We start from the raw sequence: 20893 nt of genomic DNA, 5'->3' as shown, positions 1-20893 counted from the left end.
GGACCTCCTCTCAGAACCATGCCCCCCCCCCCCCTCCCGTGATCGCTGTGCCCTTCAAACGCAGCTGGCTAAAGGCCCAAAGTGACCCTTTACCATCTGATCAGCTGTGTCCAATCACAGCTGATCACATGTAAACATAATTACTGGTTATCGGCATTCCTCTCCTCCCGTGCTGTCACTGCAAATGTCAAAGTGCAAGAGCCCTGAAAGCTGAAAATGTGCCTGGGCAGGAAGGGGGTGAATATGTCCTGTATTGAAGAGGTTAGCTGTATTAAAAACTAATATTTTTGTTACTTTGACATTCTCAAGAAACAGGTAGGTCTCAGAACAGCCATAACCCACGACTTGTTCTCTGGGCACCATAAACATAAATGCATTCTGAGCAAATTACCATTTTTTGGATTTAGCAGGTTGTATTTTTTAGACATTTCATTACTATATATTGTATACTTTTTCCAAAATCAGTTGCTAGGGGATCAATAAATACTGACCTACAGTAAGCACACTTCCAGAATTACAGCTCTCAAGAGCTTTTTTTTCCCCCAACACAGTGTGTTGGCAGATTCTTGGAAGTCAAAGCTGCAGCAATTTCTTCTTTGGAAAGAAATCAATAAAAGTATATGGGGTAGGACACAGAAGGCTGAGGAAATGCATCAATTTGTAGTTCAACAGACAGGGCTAATAACCCTGGTTGAGATTTCACTGCAGACAAACATGTCATACTTACCTGCTTTGTAAAATGTTTTTTCACAGAGCAACCCACGAGTCCTTTTTTCGGGTCCCCTGCTGGCACTCCTGGCCCCTCCCTCCAAGCAGCTTGCTATGGGGACACCCAGGCCGCTACTCTGTGTATCCATTCACACAGTGCGTGGCTCGGCCCCTGCTTCCACACTCTCACCAGCTGTAATTGACAGTAGCAGAAGCCAATGGGTTCCGCTGCTGTCTCAGCCAATAAGGAGAAAAACCCGGGAGAGCCGCTGCTCTTGTGCACATTGCTGGATTAGGATGGGGCTCAGATAAGTATTGGGGGGGGGGGGGCTGTTGTATATACATGGAGGTAAAAAAAAAAAAAATTGAGCCTTTAAAACCACTTCAATACTGGGCACTTTCACCCTCTTCCTGCCCAGGCCAATTTTCAGATTTCAGTGCTTTGCATGCCAATTGCGTGATCATGCAACACTGTACCCAATTTTGTATCATTTTTTGAGACAGAGCTTTCTTTTGGTGGTATTTATCATTCGGTTTTTAATTTTTTTGCAAATAAAAAAAAAGTTTTTTTTATTTGCAGAATTTTATAACAGAAACTAAGTTTTCTCCTTCACTGTTGTGCACTGAAAGGCTGCATTGATCATCAGAACACTGATGCGTGCCCTAGGGGGCATGGTTATGGGAGGATGTCCATGGACACCCTCGAGGAACGAGAGAGCTGCACTATAGCTATAGTGCAGTTCTGAGGTGGTTAAAGTGGTTGTAAACCCACATGGAACAAAAAACAAAAACAAAAAAAAAAGACCTGCAAGACAAAGGCATAATGAGCTAGCTCACTATGTAACTCACCTGAGATCGAAGCCCCTGATGCAGTTCCCGTACACAGCACCAGCCAGACACATTTCTCCCCAAAGTTACTTCCAGGTATCGTGGCTCCGGCGATGTGATTGGGCGGAGCCGCGATAACGTCACTCCAGTAACGGCACACTCACTGAAGCAAACAGCATGTACGTGCCATTGCTTCACGGCACATACAAATTATACAGGGGATATCTCTTAAACCATGCAACCACTTTAAGCATAAGAATTTTTTATTGATGGGATTTGAACCAATGGCTTATTAAATCAAAGCCTTTGCATTCCAGTCCTATCAGAACCCTGCACACTACAATTTTGACTTCTCCTCCACCCCCCCCCCCCCCCCCCCACCTTTCCCAAATGATCATATACCACTACATTTACAATACTTTGTACTATTTGTTTGTAGATTTGCCACACCCTGACAGAAAGACTGGTGGCTATGACAATGGGATCTGGAGCTAAAATGAAATCCCCATCCAGTCTTAGCGAAATCATTATTGTTGCCAAGAGGATCAGCCCACGGTGAGTTTCTGTGCATCTAAAAAAAATAATTATATTATATTTATTATATAAAAAACGCACATTGTGGAAGTTGTTGCCCAACTTAAAAGTGGTTGTGACAGGCTAAACACAAAATTTTAAAGCCGGACAGGTATACCCTGTGTTACTCCATGCAGCAGGAAGCACTCCTTTTCTAGACCGGGGACCGCACTGGAAGTGGTCTAACAGGGCCACCAGGACTACTGGGAAGAATCTGCTGATGACCAAACACCAATGGGGCTTAGACCACACCAAAGCACAGTGGGGATGTTGCTATGACAACCTTGATGCACTGGTCCGAATCATTTGGTTGAGGAGGGGGATTATCGTGTGGGGCTGTTTTTCAGGAGTTGGGCTTGGCCCCTTGGTTCCAGTGAAGAAAACTCTTAAGGCGTCAGCATACCAAAACATTTTGGACAATTTCATGCTCCCAACTTTGTGGGAACAGTTTGGGGATAGCCCCTTCATGTTCCAACATGACTGCACACCAGTGCTCAAAGCAAGGTCCGTAAAGACATGGCGGAGCGAGGTTGGGGTGGAGAAACATGACTGACCTCAACCCGATAGAACACCTTTGGGATGAATTAGAGCGGAGACTGCAAGCCAGGCCCTCTCGTCCACATCAGTGCATGGCCTCACAAATGCGTTTCTGGAAGAATGGTCAAACATTTCCATAGACACACTCCTAAACCTTGTGAGCAGCCTTCCAAGAAGAGTTGAAGCTGTTGTAGCTGCAAAGGGTGGACCAACTCGATATTGAACCCTATGGACGAAGACTGGGATGCCATTAAAGTTTATGTGTGTATAAAGGCAGGTGTCTCAATACTTTTGGTAATATAGTGTACTTGCCTAAATTGATGTATTAGGCGTCATACCAGCACCATCCTGTGGAAAATCTTCTCAAGCAATCTGGGTTCTACTAAGATAACACAACTAACGAAACAACCTTTTTTTGGTTCTATGGGACCTCTGCATTCAGAAAATATGTTTTGGGGGGGGGGGGTGTTGAAGTAATTTCCCGACAATATAAAAAGGAAGAAAAGACATAATAATGACTTTAATATTATAAACAATGTTTGAAAGGATGATGATCCACAGTGTTTGCCAGTTGAAATTTTACCCATTTTTATTTTTTATTTAGAGTCGATGATGTGGTCCGGTCTATGTACCCTCCTCTAGACCCAAAATTGCTTGATGCAAGGTACGTATGACAGCAGGCCAATATGCATTCCCTAACAAGCTATTCATCTATGTTAATAGTTTAGCTCAGGAATCCTTAAACTACGGCCCTCCAGCTGTTATCCCATGAGGCATTGTAAAACTCTGACATTCACATACATGACTAGGCATGGTGGGAATTGTAGTTTTTGAACAACTGGAGGGCCATAGTTTGAAGACCCCTGGTTTAGCTAGACTGATGAGTAGGGATGAGCCGAACACCCCCCGGTTCGGTTCGCACCAGAACTTTCGAACGGACCCCAAATTCGAACGAATGTTAGAACCCCATTGAAGTCTATGGGACTCGAACGTTCGAAATGAAAAGTGCTAATTTTAACGGCTAATATGTAAGATACTGTCCTAAAAAGCGTTTGGGGACCTGACTCCTGCCTGAGGGGACATGGGTCACTGCAAAAAAAAGTTTTAAAAACTGCCGTTTTGGCGGGAGCACTGATTTTAATGACGATTAAAGTGAAAAAAAAAAAGTGAAATATTCTTTTAAATATCGTGCCTGGGGGGTGTCTGTAGTATGCCTGTGAAGTGCCACGTGTTTCCCGTGTTTAGAACAGTCCCTGCAAAAAATGACATTAAACGGAAATAACACCATTTAAAACTGCTTGCGGTTTTAATGTTATATCTGGTTCCTGCAATATGGTTGAAAATCATTGAGAAAAATGGCATGGGTAGCCCTCCCTGCCCATTACCAGCCTATTTGGGTCTTGTACGCATATTAAGGGGAACCCTGTACCCATATTAAAAAAAGGAAATGCGTGTGGCCCCCAGGCCCTATATACTCAGAACAGCAGTATACAGGCGGTGCAAACAAGACAGGGACTGTGTAGGTTTGTTGTGTTAAGTTGAATCTGTTTGTAATTTTCAACTGGTACATTTTTAAAGTGTAGCTCCAGTCCAAAAAACTATTTTTCATCTTTTTGGAAAACATAGGGAAGGGTTATCACCCCTGTATAATTTGTTTTGTCGTCCATCTTTTTTCATCTCACTTGCTGTTGTCTCCTTCCGTTTGCAAGTAGGAGATGTTTGTAAATTGGATGTTTGAAAGTAGGGGCCTGCCCTATATGCTCTGCAGAAATGGCGGAACAAGGTGTTGGTTTTGCCACAACATTGTAAGCCCTCAAAGTGACTCTTGGTGGGCGCTGGAGCGCCCTGCTGTGAACGATTATATCAAGAATTGTAATTACATGCCATTGTTGAACAGTGGTAGAAAAATTGACCTTTGGTGGTTGTGGTCCTCACCGTTACTCTGGGTGGGCACAGGAAGGGGCCCTCCTGTGAAATATTATATCAAGAATTGTAATTACATGTCCCTGTTAAACAGGGGCAGAAAAATTGGGCCTTAGGCACTGGTGCTGGTGCCACCACACTGCAACCTCTGCCATATAATTACAAATGACATTTGTTCTGCCTATGAAGCAATAAAATATTAATTTAAGTGGGAGTTTAATGTAGTGGTACTGGAGAAAAGAAAGAAGAATGCAATAGGAAAATAATTAGAATGCATAATTTGCTGGATCCATTGGGCTCCCAAAATGTTTTCTCTACCTCTTCATTATTTGACTTAAATACCCACTATCTTTTTCTATTAGGCCTTTTCCCCCTTACTGTGTGAAGCCAGATATACCCACCTAAATCCCCAAACTAGATCCCACATCCCCACTGTTAGGAGTACCACCGACCCAGGGGACCACCAGTCTCCTCCAATCCTCTCTGCTGACGTCCACCTTTTTTTTACCATAGCCCATCCAATAGGAAGTGGCTACAACAGGCAGGGGTGTGGATTTTATCTCTGAGAGGGGCTTTAAATGAAAAGTATAACATACAGTGGCAGTGCGTCCGTAAAGGGCGCAGGAGCGCTGCCCCCTCTCTTCTGTCACCGCTCTATCACCATAGATAGATTCATGCCTTGCATGAATCTATTTATAGTCCCCGCTGACACCCCCTATTCAGGTGTCTGGCCCCTTTTCTGGCGCTGGGCACCTGAATTATAGTGATGTTTTTTTTTTTTTGGAAGCACCTGATTAGAGCCGTAGACTCTAATAGGCACCCAAAAAGGTGAACAGCGGGTGCAATGCTGTGCGTTTGCTGCTCACTCAATTGTTTGTTAGCAAAGCGAAGGAATTCACTTTGCTAACACTGAACCACCTCTCAGCCAATCAGGTGCTCGGGTCTGTTATCTGTCACCTGATTGGCTGAAACATCAGACGCTGTGATTGGACGCCTGATAGAGAGGACGGAAGAAGACATCAAGGAGCACGCAGGACACCGCCACTGACCCGCTGCGAGACAGGCAAGTGACGGGGTAATACACACTGCCAGCATTTGATGGGGCACAGTTGCAGCGGCAAATGATGGGCACACTGGCAGCATTTGATGGGGCACAGGAGCGGCAATTGATGGGTACACTGGCAGAAATTGATGGGCATACTGGCAGCAATTGATAGGTATGGTAGTTGGCACAATGGCTGCTCTTGATGGGCACAGTAGCTGCCTTTGATGGGCACAGTGGCTGCGTTTCATGGGCATAATGGCAGCATTTGATGGGCACAGTGGCTTGCGTTTGATGGCACAGTGGCTGCATTTGATGGGCACAGTGGCGGCGTTTGATGGGCACAGTGGTTGCATTTGATGGGCACAGTGGCTGCGTTTCATGGGCATAATGGCAGCATTTGATGGGCACAGTGGCTTGCGTTTGATGGCACAGTGGCGGCGTTTGATGGGCACAGTGGCTGCGCTTGATGAGCACAGTGGCTGCGTTTGATAGACACAGTGGTTGCATTTGATGGGCACGGTGGTGGCAATTGATGGGCACAGTGGCTGTGGTTGATGGGCACAGTGGCTGAACTTGCTGGGCACAGGGGCTACGCTTGATGGGCACAGTGGCGGCGTTTGATGGGCACAGTGGCTGTGCTTGATGGGCACAGTGGCTGCGCTTGATGAGCACAGTGGCTGCGCTTGATGAGCACAGTGGCTGCGTTTGATAGACACAGTGGTTGCATTTGATGGGCACGGTGGTGGCAATTGATGGGCACAGTGGCTGTGGTTGATGGGCACAGTGGTTGCATTTGATGGGCACAGTGGCTGAACTTGCTGGGCACAGGGGCTACGCTTGATGGGCACAGGGGCTGCGTTTGATAGACACAGTGGTTGGGCTTGATGGGCACAGTGGCTTAGTTTGATGGCACAATGGCCGCAATTGATTTTCTTTTTTCAGTTTGTTTGCGCCTCCCCAAAAATTTTGAGCACCAGCCGCTAGTGGCACCAGTAGCTGCTTTTAATGATCACAGTACTTGCGTTTGATGGGCACAGTGGCTGCGCTTGATGGGCACAGTGGCTGCGCTTGATGGGCGCAGTGGCTGCGCTTGATGGGCGCAGTGGCTGCGCATAAAGATCAAGTAGGCTTTGTCCATTTAAGGGGTACATGAGACAGCATTTGCAGAGCGATCCAATTGATTGATATTGCAAAATCCTACTCTAACTCAGCACGCACTATCTCCTAACACTACTGACTGCAAGCTCCATTATAAAAGATAGATCACTAGCTATATAGGTGAGGTGAATATAGCGGTGTATACTGCGGTCAGGACACACAGACAATAACCACTACACAACAGCAAGATAGAAAAATCGGGCGAAAACGATCGGTGTGTACTGTGTTGAAGGTACACAGAACACCCACTGCTTCAGACGCCAACACACTACACGAGGCGGCCGCGATGGCAGCCTTATATAGTGTGGGGCGTGCACTACACAGCCTGAGCTATGATTGGCCACAGGCATCCTGCCTGTGGCCAATCATGGCTCTCCTCGCTGCTGGCGCTGCGATTGGCCAAGCATGCGGGGTCACAGTGCATGCTTGGCCAATCATGAGCCAGCAATGCACTGCGCCATCGCACACGAATTTGACGCGAACGGACCAAAATGTTCGGATTTCGCCGAACGGACGAACAGCCAATGTTCGAGTCGAACGTACGTTCGACTCGAACACAAAGCTCATCCCTACTGATGAGCAAACAATAAAACAGGACTTTATACTTGTCCTTAAAATCTGTTTCTTGGAGTACAGTTTGGGACACAGAATCCTTAGTCATTAACACAGGTCATATATGCAGATCTCCAGTTGATTGGACACTGGACAAAATGAAAAGTCTGCAGGAACATCCCCTTATATAATCCCACTTCCAATTAGCCTCAGTTTTATTAGCAAGCAATGATTGAGAGAGATCACAAGAACAGAGGGAAGGGACCTGTGTTACGGAACTGCACTCCAAGAAACAAATTATACTGGTAAAAAATCCTATTTTCTTAGTTGTACAGTACAGGACACAGCTTTTTAATCATTACCATGGGACAGCCAACAGCAGTCTGAGGGGTGGGTAACAAGTGCTAACAAGTCAACGTAACAAGTGGGTCAAGATAGGCTTGATAGAAAACAGCTTGTAGCACCATAATTCAAACTGGCTACAGATGAGGCCTAAACATCCACTAGGAATACAGAAGACCAGATGCCTGATGCTGAAAAGCCGGTAAAGCAAAAATAGCTCTAGTAGAATAAACCTTAACATGGAAGGGAAGAAGGGAATATCTTTTTAACCATAGGCTTGAATGACAACTTGTACGATCTGCCTAGCAATGGTAGAAAGAAAAGCAGGAAGGCCTCTGCAGGAACCCTCAGGAAGTATTAAGGGGGAATCAGACTGCCTAAAATGGGGCAGTACTTGAAAAGGCAGAGACTGTGCAGTGCGTACCTTGTCAAGACAGTGAAGAGAAATTACTTTAGGGTGTTTGAAGTAGGACATAAAGCAGGAAGGACAATGTCTTGGTTGAGATGGAAAGATCACATTTAGGCCTCAAGATAACCCTGTCTTTGTACAAAACTAGGAAGGGCTCCTTATGGCATAAGATTGATAACTCAGAAATGCTCTGCGCAGAGGTGATAGCAACGAGGAAAGGGTGGCCCTTGCAGGGTCGAGAAAGTAGATTAACGGTCCCATGAAGGTACAGGAGGGAGAGGTGTATGACACCTTGTATGAAGACATTAACTAGGGTCAAATTTCTGAAACTAAATGAACAAAGCCGAGATTTGCCCTTGTTGGTACTCAAAGCTAGTTACTGATCCAAAAAAGACTGGAGGAAGGAGTATTTGCTAGGGTAGAATTCCTTGACACTCAAACAAGCCAGTCTGTCAATGACATCTTTTGGGAAAAAATAAAAGACTGTCAATGCTAGCGACAGAGAAGAAAGCCTTCTAGATGCAATGGTACACTTTGAAAGAAGTCGATTTCATAGCCTGCAGAGTAGGGGGGACCAGGTCTGATAGGCCTATTTCTCTCAGAATCTTGGCTTTAGCAGCCATGCTGGTAAAGCCAAAGACCAAGAAGCAGAATGGAGCACTGGTCCTTGGGACAGAAGATCCAAACAATCCAGGAGGGAGAATGTCAAGTCCCAAGTGTGTCAGAGTACCATGTCTTTCTAGGCCAATTTGGTGCAATGAGAATCACTGTAGAGTCTCCATTTTGACACTGCAGATCACACGAGGGAGAATCTGGGCACGTAGATTAGATTGAACTGATCCCATGGCATCATCAGAGCTTTCACTGCAATTGCAAGGGGGCCCACAGATCTGGTAACAAACCTGTCCTGTTTTTTGTTGAATCGGAATGCCAGCTGATCCACATTCAGTGTCTTCCATCTCGGGCAAAGCTTGCTTGAGCCCATATCTCTAAATCCAGACAATGATGTCTGAGAAAGTCAGACAATCAAGGCAATAGAAGATGCAACCATAGGCTTCATGGCAGGGCCCACTAAGGAAAAAAGGGCATGCAACTTCTTATCTACAAGGTCTTTTGCATGAGCCATGGGGGGACTGGTTAAAAGACAAGAAAAGGAAGGAACTACGACAGGAACCACCCATTTTCACAGAAAAAAATTACCTCAATGGGATATTGCTGTGCAAAGAATTCTGGAAACAAATGCCTTCCCCATGTAAGCCAAGCAGACTGGTAATTTAAGGGACCCCATGCCAGAGACCTTTGGTTGAGCAGAAGCAGAGTGCCACAAAAATCACTGAGACTGTCCTCCGAGTTACCAGAGCATCTACTGCAAAAGCCTGAGGATCTCTGGACCTAGCAGTAAACTTCTCCAGTCTGTTATTGCACCAAGATGCCAACAAGTCCACATCTGGTGTCCCCCCACCTGCTACAAACATATTGAAAATACCTCTGGCTGAAGGCAATGCTTGGTCCAGTCGCTGATGGCAGAGCAAGTCAACCAGCAAATTCTCTACACCTAAAATGTGCACTGTGATCAGGGCCAGAACGTAATGTTCTGCCAAGGTCAGAATTAAGTCAGTTTGCTTTTAGGCAGTGAAACTGCTTCTGCCTTCTTGAAAGTCGATATAGGCCACAGCCACAGTTATCTGACTAAAACTGTGTCAGAAGTACTCAAAGTTGAGACATCCAGTGCTAAAGAGACAATCAGATGTTCTGGAGCTCATAGCCATTCATCTGAAGTTTTGATTCCTCTGCCAATCAGCTTCCCAGCACCGTCTACATCCTGAAGACTCCCCAGCCCAACAGACTGGCATCTGAGAATTTTCCAAGTCATTGGAAGAAAACTACTTCCAACGCTGGAAAACAAATCCACCAAGTCAGGGAAAAGTGGACTGAGGAAGACAGACTTATGGGACTGTCCAGAGTCTGCTTGTCCCACACAGACAGGATGCAGAGTTGCAGCAGCCTACAGTGGAAATGGGCTTAGGACACTGCCTTTAATGAGGCTACCATCAGACTCAGTACAGTACAAAAGCGCACTGAGGGATGTTGGCTAGATAGGACTATCCATACTTGAGAACAGAAGTACCTGATCTTTTCCGAAGGAACAAAGACCCAGGCATAGAGATGGTCATTTGGATGCAGTGCAAACCGAGGGTTGAGGATCCACCAAAACTTCTGCAAAATCTACACAGTCTCTTTGAAGCCTGGACAGGGATAAGTCATTCGCTAGCTAGTTGTCTTAGTAGCCCACAATGTGGACAGCCTAAAAAAAACAAAAAAAAACAAGGAAGAACCAGAACAGGGACCAATAGATCAGTGAAGACTGGAGGAGCACGTGGCTAGGCTACATGGCAGAGCCACGAACTGAAAATGACTGCAAAATGTAAAAATCCCTAGTGTTGGGGAAACATTAAAATATGTAACTAGGTGTCCTTGATGTCCACAGATACAAGTAGATCCCCCTGCTGCAGGGATGCAATGACTGGCCTGGCTAATTCCATAAAAAATGTCTAATTCCAAAGAAGGACTTTATGTCAATTTACAACCAGGATAGGATGAATGCTACCCTTGGCTCTCGGGACTGAATAGGTTGAAAAGTAAAACCCCTAAAACTTTTCACCTACAGATATAGGAACAATGTCCCACGAGGTGAGCAGATGCGGAAGAGTATCATGCACATCCTCCAACATTTGAGGAGTAGGCAGCTTAGAAGACATGAATCGGGGAGGAGGGAAAAAGTAACTCCAGCTTGTGCCCCCTTGGGACAACATATCTGACCCAGAGGTCAGTGTGTCATTTAGCTGCTCGCTGAAACCAGATTAAAAAACAGTAATATAATCATGGCCATAAGCAAAATAAAATGCATCACATGGAGAGAGAGTTGCAGCCCCAAGCAAGGCTGCTGCACCAAATAGGCATTCCAAAATCAGTGTGCCTCAATACTCCCCTAAGGTATCCCTCTCTGTAAAAAAATAAAGCAGTTTCACCTTTGCTCTGTTCATTATTTCTTTGGTAAACTAGTACCAACATTAGAAAAAGTATAAATAGCCATTCATGGTATCCAACAAAAAATAGGCAGGAAGGAATTGGCAAAGTGACAGGAAAGGGCAGATTCTTATGAAAACAGTTCTCTTACCATCCTGTGGAAACCACTATCACAATATTTAGGGGCGAATGCGTTCCACCCCCCCCCCCCCCCCCCCCAGTTTGGATGAGAACATTGCCAAGGGGGTCTTGAGGAACTGGATCACCACTGCCCTGGATCTGAATAGCACCTTGCAGCTAACTCCATGTGCTGCACAACAAGGAGGAGCACCCAACATAGGATCTCGAGCCATTATTTTGGAGGGGTCTGGGTACAGTCCCAGTTTCGTGCTTAGGGTACCTATCAGAAGCTGTGTAAGTAGCTAGAAGGGCTTGTACATAGCCGAGTTGGAGCAGAAACAAGAAAAAAAGTCAAAAAAGAAAAACCTCAGAGAGAGAAAAATCATTATCTAAGGACACAGGGTTTAACGGTCAGTAGGAGGGATTATATGGGGGTCCTAAAAGCTCTGTTTGTCAGTGTCAAATCACCTGAAGGTAGCAATATATAACCACATAACCTAGTTAACGAAGAACAAGCCTGGGTTCTGTACTGTAGATCAAGAAAAACCCTTAAACTCCAATTATGCATTCGTCAAAAAAATAACCCTTTAAAACCCCAAGACTAAAAGCCCCCATTTAAAGCGGGGTTCCAGCGACCATTCCTATTTTTATTTTTTTTTTGCAGTCATTGATACACATGTAAAATCATAAAAACACTGTTTCGTTTTTTTTTTTACTGTTGCTGTCTGTTTTAAATATTTATAAAAAAAAAAAAAAAAAAAAAAGATTGTGGCCATGTGAAGCCCACAAGCATGGATTTCCTGGATATGGTGAATGCTAAGCTCCCAGCATTCACCGCTATTTCCCGCGCATGCTCAGTGTTTACAGTGGGCAGCGCTGTAAACTTGAGGGGTTGCCATCACAATAGCAGCATCATCGCGAAATCCGGCAATAACTCGCGGCAGGCATCCGCAATGACTCATGGGAATAATGACAGGAGCTCCCAGGAGACATTACTCGAAAAGAGGAAATTACGTGATACCCGTAGATTACCCGCCCATATCCGCAGAGAGCCGAGACAGGAAGCAGAGGAGGACTTCTGCAAAAACACAGGTACGAAAGAAAAAAATATCAGTTTATTACTGAATAGATTTATGGCATGCGATTAAGCAAAACATGTTAAATGAGGTGGAGCTCCGCTTTAAGAGCAAAGGATGCTCTTTGCTACGGAGGGTTCAGCTTTGGACCTAAAGTCCTCCCCTGTGAAGTTCCTAAATTAAGTGAGAGAGCCTTAGTGGCTAAAACGGTACTGTGATTTTGTGTCTAGCCTTTTCAATGGATGTCTCACTATCCAAAGTCTGGGAAGTTGATAAAAATCAGAAAGGCCTTTGGGAGCCTGCATGCTCATAGAATATTCTGACCCCTCTTTTCCATGTGATGAAACTACTGTCAATAGCTAACCAATTTCCAACCTGGCCAATTGACTGTCCTATCAGTCCACCTCCAGTTCGTGTCAATGTAGATATCCAATCTTGCTGAGATATGTAACTTTTGGTGGTACTTGACATGGATGGGGGTAACCACTGCTATGACCAGAAACCACAAATGTTTAGTATGTAATATTTCATTTTCTTTTTGCAGAACCACTGCTCTTCTCTTGTCTGTCAGCCATCTTGTATTGGTGACCAAAAATGCATGCCACTTGTCAGTTGGGCTGGACTGGATAGACCAATCATTGTCAGCTGCAGAGGAGCACATGCAAGTTCTTCGAGAAGCTGCTATGGCCACAGAACCAGAAAGAATCATCCCAGGAACGGAAAACTTTCTGCAAGAACAGTCAACAATATAACACTTACGATTATACTCATGATGACATCAGTTGGAACCAAGCACACACAGATACCTGTATTTGAGAATTTAAATTTTTTTACTCATTGTAATTTTGTTTACCTATGGGACTTGTAGCAAATTTTTCCGGTCAGTGTCTATGCCAGTGCTAGCGAACCTTGGCACCCCAGATATTTTGGAACTACATTTCCCATGATGCTTGACTATACTGAAGAGTGCATAAGCATCATGGGAAATGTAGTTCCAAAACATCTAGGGTGCCAAGGTTCTCTATCACTGGTCTATGCTAATGCCACATAGTACAAGCTTTTTTTGTTGTACCCTAGGCTTTGGGTCACATTTCTGGATGATGGAGTTATATGTCTCAAATCCAGTTGTCAGAGAATATCAATTATGTTTATACAACCAAAAGGTAAAACAAAGGTTTTGCACGGAGCGTGAAAGGTGTATAACCTCTGAACATTCTAATGATATATTGGGAAGATTACACTTATTTTTTTCTCCCAATGACACAGCAGGAAATTAGAGAACCTTAACAAAGTTGCTCATAAGAACAAAAACCATGAGAGGGTTCTGACACTTCCTCTGTCTACAAATATGAAAATGTGACCCTACCTAATGTTGTGCCACCCATTCCTGTCCAGGTATCTCAATAGTGAAGTGCATCGGCCCAAATGGGACAGAGGTTTCACCCCTTCTTCATTCTCATCAAAAGTTCCAAATTGAGATCTTTTAAATTTAGGTTTTAAAATGGAGATTAGGGCGACCTGTATGGGGATATAAAACAACCAGGATGAGTAAACAGCTGACAGGATAAGCTGTTAGCATTTACTATAATAGTCTTCTCTCGTGTACCACCCCAAGAATTTCACAAAAGAATATGCAAACAATTTTGATGATCATCATGGTTAGAATAAGCATAGGACCTGGGGCTTCTGATCCTTTACATTACATTATTGCATATCTTCCCCACTACCACAAAATAGTGTTGGTCAGCTGCTTCAAGAAGCAGCACCACACAGCTGCCTGGCTGTACCACTTATACTCAAGATATCTAAAGTTGTTCACCCCACCAGAACCGGTTTGACTTAAAGCCAAACTCCAGGTTAATTTATAAAAACTTCAGGATTGTCACTTGGCCAGAAGACTGAGCCCCTAGGACAGCAACTCACACTCACAAAGGACCCATGGTTGTTCCAAGACCAGCTTGGTAAACACTACTAGTTTTTTTTTTGTTCAACCCAGCAGGGCTGTATAAAAAAAAAAAACAGATGGCTCAGGAGAAGCCACTGTACTAACTACCCGATGTTAGTACAGCGATCTCCCCTGCTGTGCTATTGTATTCCGACGGGGGGGGGGATGGACGACTACACTCCAGTCCGTGCTCTCAGCCATCGGGAGCCGATTGGCAAACCTTTTTATGTCATACCCCTTTGAAAGAAGCAGGCCGAACGGCCGGCTTCTTTCAGCCTAGCTGCTGTACACACAGGCCGAATGTCAGACAGTTTCTATTGAAACTGATGCCGCTCGACATTGGGCTCATGTGTACTAAGCCTAATGCCGTGTACACATGGCCGGACTTTGACAGCAAAAGTCCGTCGGACGTATACGTGTGGGCTTCATGGAACCTTTGCTGTCGAAAAATCAGACAGACTTTAGATTTAGAACATGTTTCAAATCTTTCCAATGGACTTGAGTCCAGTCGAAAAATCAGTTCGTCTGTATGCTAGTCCAACGGACTAAAACTGACGCTAGGGCAGCTATTGGCTATGAACTTCCTTATTCTAGTCCGGTCGTACGTCATCACAGAGGAATCCGTCGGACTTTGGTGTGATTGTGTGTGGCCAAGTCCGTTCGTTAAGTCCGTTGGAACTCCGCCAAAAGTCCGTCAGGAAGACCGTCAGACCTAGTCTGCTGGAAAGTCCGGCGTGTGTACATGGCATAAGGCATCTGGAAAAGGTGAGAAAAAAAAAAAAAAAGGAAGAAAAATACTCAGGGGTTGTGAAGCTTTCAGGATTCAGATCTATCAGGGCTGCAGAATGAAAAGCCCTTGTAATCATTTTCTTTCGTCCAGCTTTTATAAGCAAGGGTGCACTTTTAAAGAGAGTTGAGTTGACGTAGAGACATCAACTTGTAAATACTCACAGAATTAGTAACTACAGCACTTCCGTTTTTCCTAATGAATAAGGTAGAACAAGGTTTTCATTTGCTTTGCTTTAAGTGCTTTTCTTTGTATGTTTTTTTTTGTTCGTATAAATATATATTTTATGTAACTTCCGTTTCTATTTCTTGGTTTTACTTTAATGTTGCATCTTTAATGTTCACTTTCTTTATTAGATGTAAACCTTTTCACAACTCTACATTGTACAGAATTAAAATATATTATGCATTTCAAGACCACGCTGTTGAATTCACACCAGATGCATGAATCCAGTTATTAGCTTTTAGGATTAGCACGGCCTTATTTAAACTAGCTCATGGCCGGTATGTTTACATTTACCCCACCCACACTCTAGATAACGACTGTTTGACCTTCTCCAGACAGCTAAAAAACAGGATTTTTGTCTTGCCTATAAAATCCATTTCTTGGAGTACAGGACATAGAGTCTTAAACGTAGAACACATAAATCAGAAAATTGTACAAAGAATACTGCTTTTGAAGTGATCATACAATAATCTGATTGTTAAAACACAGCTTTCAGAAGCCGTCCACAACAGCTCATTCAAAACTATCCGAAGGGACAAAAAAAAAAAAAAAATTTCTTTCAGTTTTCACCTGAAAATACAATACAAATACAATACATTGCATCACGTCCGAAGCTGTATTCTGTCGCATGAGAATTTCATAAGTTGGGTAACCGCCTAATTTTTCGATACAAGACTAGCATGCAAAAAAAGAAAAGAAAAGAAAAAAAATAGGACGATCATTCGTCTGATATTCTTATTGTCTGTATGACGCTTTAGATGACTGGGTTACAAGATCATAGTGTCAAGTGATTGAAGACTGGCAAAAGCAGAACTCAAGCACCCCATATAACTCATTCTATACTGTACATTACTCCAAACAGATTTTACTGGCAAGACAAAAATCTAGTTTTCTTTTTCGTACAGTGCAGGACACAGGCAGTCTTAAACAACTGGGAGATCCAAAAGCAATACAACATGAGGGGTGGACAACAGCAAAAAACAGGCCCAACACAAAACCTAAGGTCAAGGGACACAACATTAGAAATTAGCCAGGAGCAATCGGGGCAAAGCAGGCATCAGCAAAGGCCTGTGCACCCATCTGGTAAATCTTATAAGACGAGTGAACAGAACACCAGGTGGAGAACTTGCAAATCTGTGAAACAGATAATTGTAGCACGCAAGGCACCCAAGAACCTGCTGGAGGTGATTGTGACAAGGAAAACCAATTTGTGTGTAAGGTTTGCCAAGAGATCTCCCTGATATGCTAAAGGGAAGGCCTCTGGAAGGGCTGAGAGGACCAGGATTAAAATCCCACAGTTGTCACCAGAGTGACCGCTTGTACAAAGGCCATCTCCAGGGAGTGAGGTCAGGAGTCACTAAAAAAAGGATAGTCAGGGACAAGATTTGTGCCTTGATGGTGCCTATGGCCAAGCATTGATCCAGACTCAACTGGATAAAGGCCAGAACATGTTCCACAGAGTATCGACCAGGATGGAGTTTCCTCTGCTCCTCCCTTGCAGACAGGAAACTGAGCAACAGCACCTTGGAGTGAAACTGGACAAAAGGCATGGCCTCAATGAGGCTACCATCAGGTACAGGACTATAAGGCAAAAGAGAACTGGGGGGCACTTTCTGGATAGAAGAGTCCACACTTGAGTGCAAGGGGAAAGGATCTTTTCCTTAGGAATAAAGACCAGAGTCTGACCCATATCCAGTACCAATTTCCATGAATTCCAGATGGAGAGAGATCCACTGTAGACTTCTGAAAGTTGGGGATCCACCCAGAGTTTTGCAATGTTTACACTATCTCCTTAGGGGGGATGGCAGCATTAGCTGCCTCCTTTGCTGAAACCTGTTTACAAAGAGGATATAGCTTCTTCCTCTTCATTCATATGCTCCACTTCCTCCTCCGGGAGGCCACAGCCCTCCTTTAGAGCACAGTAATCTTTCCTATGATTTTTGCAATGGTGGCAGAAAACTCCTTCCTGCTCAGGAAGCAGAAATGGGGAACACCTGAGACCTGGGAGAGGCATAAGAGGTAGGGTGGGATCCCGACAGAAGAAAATATACCCTGGCTATCCAATACATGGTCTCTACAGAATGTGAAAAACCTACCAAGTGACACACTAGCTGAGAGGGTGTATGAATCCCTTTTGTCATATGTGAGTCGCTGTGAGGGGTACCCAAAGGGTTACTCCTAGCTTGCTGTGGAAAGGGTTTACAGCTGTCCAGTGTATCCTCTCAGGTTGTAGGTGCCCGGCCATTTAGCCCAAGCCTATGCTACCAGTCCTGTAGGGAGCAGGGAGCTCAGAGAATGCATGGAGGCTCAGAAAAGATGGCACAGAGCCTGCTCAATGACCCAGAATAGTGAGGGAGGCCACCTGCTGAAGTGCCTGCTGAGAGAGAGCGGCAGATGCTTAAACAGTTGCAGCCATTACTAGGGCTGTGACACATACAACTTTTGTTTGCAGGTAAGGCTACTCTCCATGGAATGCCGCTGTAGGGGACAAAAACAGCAGCACAGGGGACACCAATAAGGCCTTTAAAGGCTCAGATCCAACTCACCAGAGTAAGGGGGGGGACAAGGTACACCTACTGCGGAAAGGCATATGACTTGTGGTATTTAGGGACTGGGTCACACCAGTGCAGATTGCCAATGTCTTGGACCTGAATAGCACCCTGGTTAACTTCATGTGTTCCACTACGTGCCAAAGAGGAGCACCAAATGCAGGATCCAGTGCCTAAAAGGGACTTTACAGGCCCAAATCTCCACATGGTCCCAGTGGTGTGCCTAAGGTACCAATCCAGAAGCTGTGCGATTAGCATGTGTTGCCAATGCACATCTGGGAACTTAGAGCAGGAATCCAGAAAGGGAAAACATTCCAGTAAGTGGCATTTAACTTCCTCAGACAAAAGACATGCATCACCTAAAAGACACAAGCAAACAAAAGTGAAGATTGCTTTGAATGGTAGGGGTTATATAGGGGTCGACCCAACTCTGCTTTGCCAGTGTCCAATCACCTGAAGGTACCAGTATATAACCAAAACATCTGCCTATGCTCATACACTGTATGAGCAAAAAACTGTTTTTACTACTTCCGGGCTTGTAACATTTTTGCAGTGGTAGCTGCTAGGAGATCAGCTTCTACTGATGTAAGGCACACCCCTTGGAACATCTAACAGTGTGTGGAACATGGAAATCAAGGCAGCAGTGTTATTTTGCTGGGTAATAATTCAATATATGATGGTGGAGCAGGACAGGGTATACAGTTGCATCTCAAAAAAATTTGAATATCAAAAAGTTAAAATTTCAGTAATTCAATTCAAAAGTGAAACTCATTTTATATCAATGCATTACACACAGAGTAATATATTTCAAGCATTTTTTTCTGATAATTATGGTTTACAGCTAAGGAAACCCAAACTCCAGTATCTCCGAAAATTAGATTATTACATAAGACCAATAAAAAACAAACAGCTTACCTGTAAAATCCTTTTCTTTGAGTACATCATGGGACACAAAGCCTTAATTACTTAATGGGTTATGGACCACCTTTCAGGTGTTGACACTGGTACCTCTGTTTTTGTAGCTGAGCAATTGACTTAAACCCGATAAAAGAGGGGGGGGACCTCTGTGTCCCATGATGTACTCCAAGAAAAGGATTTTAGAGGCAAGCCGTTATAAAAACCCAATTTTCTTTATCGTACATCATGGGACACAGAGCCTCAAGTAATTACTAATGAGATGTCCCATAGCAATGCTACTTGAGGGGAGGGAGACACAACCCGAATGGCATCCCGAGACCTGAGGACTTATACTGCTGCCTGCAGCACACTGCGCCCGAAGGCAATATCGTCAGTCCTCCTTACACACCCACTTGATAAAATTTTGTGAATGTATGTACTGAAGACCAAGTTGCGGCCTTGCGGATCTGAGCCATGGAGGCCTGGTGACGCACTGCCCAAGAAGTACTAACAGCTCTGGTAGAGTGCGCCTTAACTTGAAAAGGGGGAATCTTATCCTTTTAATCATAAAGTTTGAATTCTAACTTGCTGAATCCACTTGGCGACAGTGGATTTCAACGCTGCCTGTCCTTTCTTAGGACCCTCTGGCAGAATAAATAAGACATCAGTCTTATGAATCTGAGCAGTTGCCTTTAAATAGATTTTCACTACTCTCACCACATCAAGACAATGTAGTGACTTCTCTTCCCTGGAACATGGTTTTGGAAAAAAAAGGATGGCAGGACAATATCTTGGTTCAGGTGGAAACCCGAGACTACGTTTGGTAAAAAAAAAAAAAATTGACGAGGGTGCAACACCACCCTGTCCTCATGAAAAATCAAATATGGCTCTTTAAAAGAAAGAGCAGCCAATTCTGAAACCCTCCTTGCTGAGGATATATAGCAACCAAACATACAGCATATTCTCTTAGTCCTGACAAAGAAGCTGGTATCGGTTCAAATGTCTGTTTTTGTAACACTGACAAAACTAAATTAAGGTGATTTAACTGGCGGATTAATCAGCATCACCCCTTGCATAAAACCCTGGACTAAAAAATGCATAGTAAGCGGTCTTTGAAATAAGATCAATAAGGCTGAGACTTGGCCCTTTATAGTATTCAACACCAACTTCATTTCTACGCCTAATTGTAAAAAGGCAAGAATTCTGCCTATGAAATATCTCCGAGGATGCCAACCCTTGGATTCACACCAGGAAACATAAGCCTTCCAAACCCTATAATATATAGTTCTGGAAGCTGGCTTCCTTGCATTAAAAGTGGAGATAACTGACCTGGAAAACCAACGTTTCTTCAGAATGTAGGTCTCAATAGCCAGGCTGTTAAACTTAGTGTTCGTAAAGTAGGATGGAATATTGGCCCTTGTGAGAGTAGGTCTGGCCTTAGTGGAAGGGACTATGGACCCTTTACTGCCATCTTTATGATTTCTGCGTACCATGACCTTGTGGGCCTTGCTGGTGCTACCAGAATTACCAGCTTTCTTTTCCAGCTTGATCCTGCAAAGAAGTTGTGGCAGAAACTGAATAGGGGGAAATGCATAGATCAGTGAGAACTGATCCCACTGGGTTACCAGCGCATCTGTTCTGCATGCAAGTGGATCTCTTGTCCTGGGCACAAAGTTGACTAACTTCACGTTGAATCTGGACGCTAGAAGATCTACTTCTGGAGTCCCCCATTTTTGGCAAACAGCTCGAAAAACATTGGGGTGAAGAGACCATTGCCCCGGGAATAACTGCTGGCGACTTAAGTAGTCCGCCTGCCAATTCTCTACTCCTGGAATGAAGACTGCCAACAGGCACGGAATGTTCTTTTCTGTCCAAGTTAGACTATTGTTCACCTCTCTCTGAGCTGAGAGACTCTTTGTGCCCCCTTAGTGATTGATATAAGCCACAGCTGTGACGTTGTCGGATTGGATCCTGACAGGACAATTCTTTAACCTGGAAGTCCGGGTTTCCAGAGCCAGATGCACTGCCCAAATCTCTAGGATATTGATGGGCAAGGCTCTTTCGGGTTCTTGATCACCGCCCCTGGACAGTCATCTTCTCTAGTACTGCTCCCCAGCCTAAAAGGCTGGCATCTGTCGTTACTAGTTTCCAGATAATTGGTCTGAAGGACTTTCCTTTCAGCAGATTCTGGG

General features: G+C 44.3%; 1 protein-coding gene across 2 annotated transcripts in view; it reads left to right on the top strand.

The window, feature by feature from the left end:
* Window positions 1-15322, top strand: part of TMEM98 (transmembrane protein 98) — a 114707-nt gene extending 99385 nt beyond the window's left edge. For both annotated transcript variants that reach the window (XM_077459967.1, XM_077459966.1), the window contains exons 5-7: window positions 1976-2091; window positions 3251-3310; window positions 12843-15322. In XM_077459967.1, the coding sequence (XP_077316093.1) occupies window positions 1976-2091; window positions 3251-3310; window positions 12843-13050 (384 nt within the window). In that variant the 3' untranslated portion in view covers window positions 13051-15322. The remainder of the gene's footprint in view (window positions 1-1975; window positions 2092-3250; window positions 3311-12842) is intronic.
* The last annotated feature ends 5571 nt before the right edge of the window (window positions 15323-20893 follow it).

Source organism: Lithobates pipiens, unplaced genomic scaffold (genome assembly GCF_037356315.1).
Source record: "Lithobates pipiens isolate NorthernLeopardFrog02 unplaced genomic scaffold, aLitPip1_a1.2 Scaffold_28, whole genome shotgun sequence".
NCBI classification, from domain to species: Eukaryota; Metazoa; Chordata; class Amphibia; order Anura; family Ranidae; genus Lithobates; species Lithobates pipiens.
The sequence above is the reverse complement of the archived record's forward strand: the minus strand, read 5'-3'. Positions and strand labels throughout refer to the sequence as shown.